Consider the following 5809-nt stretch of genomic DNA (forward strand, 5'->3'; position numbering starts at 1 on the left):
CTCTTCTCGGTCCTTGTTGTCCTCTTTGTGCTTTCTCCCTTCAATGTATTTGTCGAGGAGGCCTTGCCGAGCCAGTCTTTCTAGCAGATCCTTAGCTATCACGCACTCATCAGTTGTATGCCCATACTTCTGATGAAAAGCGTAGTGTTTGCTTTTGTCGACAAAGCGCTGATCTTGGTAGTTTCCTGCCCTTACTGGTGGTTTTATGATCTTAGCGTTGAGGATTTCTTTAATTATCTTTTCTCTCCTTGTGTTGAATTTGGTGTAGTTGTCGAATTTTGGGGTTAGCCTGAAAGGTTTTCTGATGTCTTTGACGTTTGCCGATATTGTGGTTCTGTCATCTTCTCTTTTTGGTTGTTTTCTCTCCATTTTTTTGGCCTCGCAGAGTTCTTCTATCTCCATCTGTCCTGCCACCCTTTCTCGGAATTCTTCCAGTGTCTTCAGCTTAGTAACCACGATTGTTTCTCTAAATTTTCCGGGTCGGAGTCCGGCCTTTAGTGCATGCAAGTGGACGGCGGGATCTAGATCGGGTATCTCCATTGTTGCTTTTGCAAATCTGGTCAGATAGTCTTTCAAGCTTTCTTGGGGACCTTGGCGGATGGTGCCGAGGTAGTCCGATCCGTGTACGTATATCCGTGCTGCAGCGAAGTAGTCTATGAGGATTTCGCCAACTCCTCGAAAGAAGTTAGGGAAAGCTCTGCAAAGAACAGGTTCGTTATTAGGGCCATTAAAGAACATCATAGATTGAAACTTCCTAATATGAGCCCGGGGGTCACCAATCCCCTTATATGGCTCAAGTGAGGAGGGTAATGTGAAATGTTTTGGCATCTGATAATTGGTGATCTCTTCGGAGAACGGGTTGTCCAAGGTCAGTTTCTCCTTTGGTGGGTCCACGCTTAGTAGGTCTGCGTTGCCTTTTCCTTTGGGACCATTCTCTTCACGTTTGCCAGCGCTGTTTTGAGTGGATAACTCGGCAAGTCTTTTGACTTCTACTTGCAGCTCGGCCATCTGGGCCATGAGTTCGGCTTGGGTGAGCTGGTGGACTCCGATCCATTATCGGCCATGTTCGAAGGTTGAGAAACCCTGCGTAGAAAAGAAATATAAAGTTCGAAATAGAAAAATAGTGGGGTTAAATTAACTTTTCGGGCTCCACGATGGGCGCCAAATGTTCCGTTCAACTTTGGCCGAGGTGTGTATCTTCAGCGAGGCCATCTGCTTTAGGGGAGAGTCATAAGTCGCCTCGAGAATGTGCTTGGAGTTAACCTCGGCTCTTGCGAAACACGGCGGCGGGAGCACCTGCAAAAAGCACTCCGACGCTCAAGTCAGAAAGGTATCCAAACTAAAGTGAATAAGTAAAGGTGAGAGTGTATTGTGACCTGAGATTTTGAGTTTCCTTGGTTCCGTTTTATAGATGAGCGGAGGGTCTACATTTTTGGGTTTGCTGCGATATTCTTGGTGGGATCCGTTTGTTAGTAACGGGCCGAAGATAAGGTATGACTTGCATGTGACTTTGACTGAGTTATGCTTGGGGTCTGTTCAGGGCCGAGATATTTGGTCGGTTAGGCGAGAGGGTGATTGCCGATGTTTGAGGGGTACACGTCAGAAGGAATTCCCAAGTCTAGGAACATTACCTGGTGCATGTTCATCTGAGAGATTCATCTATGAAATTGGCACCTCAATCATTGCCCTTACAGTTACAGAGTAATTCACCAACCTATGAAGTGCAACTAGCTATTGCTGATGCAGATATACAGAACACAGCTATCTCATCTGCGACAGCACCGGCTGATAAGGATATCAGAAGCCAACATGTTTCTCTGGTATTATCGCCCTCGTCACAGGCATCAGAGAGGATTGGTGTTTCTAAACCATCTCAGTGGAATGAGAATTTGCCTGCAACATCTCAGAAAAGTGAGACTATTCCCCAAACTTCCGAGCAGAGTCATGTCACTTCATCTGAGATGAATGTAAACTTATATACAGCATCCCAAGAGGCTGACACCGCTACTGTCCCAGCTCTGAAATCAGATGAAATATACATGTCTATGACCCATGAAGTTGATGACTTAGCTCAAATATCACCTAGAATAGATGCTGATGTGAGTAAAAGCATTGGTGAAACATTTGAAAAAAGTGACACCATGTTAACTTCTGAGAGAATATACATGCCTGTAACAACATCTCACACGACTGATATAGGCTTAAGTCCAACTTCAGAAAAGGTATATGTGCCTTCTTCTTCAGCATCTCATAGACATAAAAGAATGAATTAAGCTTCTGAGAGGGCCTTAATACCTCCAATGGTACAGAATATGGCAAGAAGTTCAGAGAGCCTACATGTTCCTACAAATTCTTCCCAAAGGATGTATAATTAAAACCCAATAATTTCAATGGATAAATTTCCTAGCAAAAGGATACAAGACATTGAAATGTCTCTTGTTACTAAGTACTAATTACTCCCATCTAATCAAGCACCAAAATTAGATGAAAGCTTCTTGAGTGAAACGATTAACCAAGTCCTAGAGGCTAGATTTTTAATGGATATATAATGTAAAGACAACTTCTAGAAATAAAAGGGATGTTAGTATTCATAGTTGGCAAGATGTGGATTTGTGCAGAAAATCATTTTGCAGTTCACTTTTGAATCTAGGTTAGGAAATGCAAAAATGAGAGCATTATTGTTTTTTTTTTTTTGTGACTTAAAAGAAAAAAAAAACAAAAACTAAGAAAGAAAAAAAAATAAGAAACTGCTTAAGAAAGGCAGTCCCGCTGAATACTACTCTCAAATTCCTTCCAAGGCAATGGAAGCTCCACTTGGGGAGAAATAGTCCTCATTGCAGTCTTTGCCATGATGTCTGCTACTGTATTTGCATCTCTCAAGATCAACCGAAGATCAGCACGCCATTTCCAAGACATGATATCTCGGATTTTTAACACCAAAGGATCAGTAAACCCAGAGCAATCTTGTAAATTATTGACAATAGTAAAAGCCTCCACACAGTCTGTCTCACATATAATGTCTCTTTGTCCCGAGTCCCATGCTAAAAGAAAGCCTCTCCAAATAGCAAACAACTCTCCTTGCAAAATGCTACGACTCTCAATTGTTCCCAGACAGCCTCGTTGCCACCTTCCCTTCCAATCTCTGCTAACACAAGCAAAACCAACTCGAGCACCACTGCCAGGATAGCTAGCATCACAATTAATCTTAAAGGTACCCACTGAGGGGGGAATCCAAGAGCCACTAATGGTTGAGGGGATAGATAGTCGTTGCAACTCAAAAATATTTCGGAGCTCCTTTTCTAAGGACAAAGCCATACCAATCACCTTGTCTGTGGTCCAATGCTCGTGAGGATGAAAGATCTCGTTATTTCTCGAACACCAAATCCACCAGAGACCAGAAAAGAATCTAAAGGGGCGCTGTTTGCTATTATGTAAGAACCAACTCATCAAATCCACTGGTTGACCGGAGATCCCCAAAGCTTGCCAAACTATCTGGGCTTTTGGACAATTCCGAATGCAATGTAAAACTGATTCTTGACCTGAGAAACATCGTGAATAGCTATCCATGTGCGAAATGCCCCTCCTAAAACGAAATGCAGCAGTAGGAAGAGCCTCCCGAAGACATAGCCAGGCCAAAAATTTGTGCTTTTCCGGAACATGTTGACGCCAAAGCCAAAGCCAATTACCCCTATCCTCCCAACTAAACATCTTCTTACTGAGTCATAAATAACCACTATGAGCATCATAAACCTTTGAGGCCGCACCAGAGAGCATTATTGTTTAAAAGGGGGAAAAATAGCTTAAATAAATATTAATTATTATTTATTTTTTTTTACCAAAGATAGGAGACTCGAACCCGCAACCTCTTAATTGAGTATGGGAAGACTATGCCATTTGAGCTATTACTCATTGGCTAAAGAAATATTAATTATTTAATCTTATTCCTTCTAAAAAGTTTATAAATATGATGTTTTTATTCTATTAAGATGTTAATATGATATAACAGTTGAATCAGTTGTAATTTTTTCTTTAGAAATAAAATATCTTTAGAATAATAAAACCAAAAACGTAATACCGGAAGACAAAAAAAAAAGAAGGATTAAAAATCATTTTAAACTAAAATTACTTATATTTATATAAAAAGTTATAGGCATAAAATTGTGGCAAATTGCCAGTTTAATCCCCAATAAAGATTTGATTGTGCAAATAATTATTAAGACAAAATAATAAAGAAAATATAGTAAGCTGATAAAGCAAAGTAACATAGCAAAGGCGAAAGGTAGAAGAAGGAGGAAGGAACCGAAATGCAATGCAGCGCGAACGTTGTTCACTGTCCTTGTTCCACTTTCTCTCCTCAAACTCTCTCAACAAAAGCATTCTCTTTTCAGTTTCACCCAACTTTCAAACTTACTTCGCAACAACAGCAGCAGCAGCAGCACAAAATCACTTACCCACAGCCACCAGAACAACGAAGAACCTGTTCTGATGGTTATGGAAATTCGAAGAAGGTGATAACGAGTGTTTCGAACCCTTTCGTGAAGCACTGCCTCAAGCTCCGCAACAGCTCTTCTTATCGCCGCTCTCATGGCTCCGTTCTTGTTGTGGGCTCCACACCCATTAGGTTACACACTCCTCAACTCTTAAACTGTTTTAGCACTGACCCTTTTCTGATTTTTCTTCAAATTTGCATTTTTATTAGGAAAACATGTTTCCTTCTCGTAAAAATATTTGTTTTTTGAGCTGTATGGCCTTCCAATTTCCAATCTTTGTTTTTGTTTATTTAATAATCAAAGTTTGTAGCTTTGATTATTTTCTATATCTTCGTGTAATTAATCTTTCGATAATCTTCCTTTTCCCTGTCTTTGATCTTATTATCAATGTCTTTCTCGTATGTTTACTAGTTAGTCAATTTAGCTTTTACAATGTTTGGTAAGCTTCAAGCTAGGTGTCCTTGATAAGCTTAAATAGTTTCACTTGAAAATGATTATCAACTATCAAGTCTATGTGAGTTAGACCCTTCATTATAACTTTTTTGTATCGAGTTACATTTTAATACTTTGGTCATTTTTAGCACAATGCTATAGAGCAATGGATATGTTCTTCGTCCTTGTGAATCTAATTGACTTTGTTAAATGGATAGGCATTGTACTTGAGTTATGATTCATGCAAAGCAGTGTTTATCCACTGAGAAAGGGAAGTGTTTTTTTTTTATAGTACCCTGGCCTATTAACTAACCGGCCTTGGATAGAAGTTAGTTAGTTTGTTAGTTAGTAATAATAATATTAAAGAGAGTGTTAGAGATTTAGATGGGTTCAGTTGAGAAATTACTATTGGCCATTGGAGAGGTAGGAGAGCAACATTTGCAGGAATCTTCTTTATTGTATATAACTATTTACTCCAACCAGTTTTAAACCATAAATGATATTCATGATTAAATTTATGGGAGAAAACTTTATGTATGACATAACTTCTCTATTTACAGAGAAATATACAGGTTTCAAGACTCATTCCAAGATGAAAATATAACAATGGAATGTTTGATTCTTCTTGATAAAGCTGAAATTTCCAGTGGGTTGGATAAATCCGCAGCTTCTATTGTGCATGCAAGCCCAACGGTGATGAAAAAAATTTCAGGACTGCAATCGACTGACTCTACTGATGCAATTGCCATAATGAAGATTCCTGCTAGTTTTTTCAATGTAGATGATCATCAAAAGAAAGAAGATTGCAAGAAGTGGTTTCTTTCTACACATCGGATTTTAGTTCTTGATGGGATTCAGGTGACACTTTTGGTCTATATTCTCCATCT

The 5809-nt window shown here is 39.4% G+C and overlaps 2 protein-coding genes across 25 annotated transcripts in view; both read left to right on the forward strand.

The window, feature by feature from the left end:
- Window positions 1–2684, forward strand: part of LOC107631380 (methylmalonate-semialdehyde dehydrogenase [acylating], mitochondrial) — a 16406-nt gene extending 13722 nt beyond the window's left edge. For all 23 annotated transcript variants that reach the window (XR_002359846.1, XR_002359855.1, XR_002359847.1 and 20 more), the window contains one exon: window positions 1607–2684. Coding sequence is in view for 18 of the 23 variants with exons in the window: in XM_021119601.1 (XP_020975260.1) it covers window positions 1607–1705 (99 nt within the window). In the remaining 5 variants the exon portion in view is untranslated. The remainder of the gene's footprint in view (window positions 1–1606) is intronic.
- Window positions 4168–5809, forward strand: part of LOC107631379 (uncharacterized tRNA/rRNA methyltransferase YsgA) — a 3534-nt gene continuing 1892 nt past the window's right edge. The window contains exons 1-2 of one of the 2 annotated variants that reach the window (XM_016334806.2): window positions 4168–4621; window positions 5483–5780. In XM_016334806.2, the coding sequence (XP_016190292.1) occupies window positions 4305–4621; window positions 5483–5780 (615 nt within the window). In that variant the 5' untranslated portion in view covers window positions 4168–4304. The remainder of the gene's footprint in view (window positions 4622–5482; window positions 5781–5809) is intronic. The other variant, XM_016334807.2, reaches the window with a different exon arrangement.

Source organism: Arachis ipaensis, chromosome B03, assembly GCF_000816755.2.
Source record: "Arachis ipaensis cultivar K30076 chromosome B03, Araip1.1, whole genome shotgun sequence".
Classification (NCBI taxonomy): domain Eukaryota; kingdom Viridiplantae; phylum Streptophyta; class Magnoliopsida; order Fabales; family Fabaceae; genus Arachis; species Arachis ipaensis.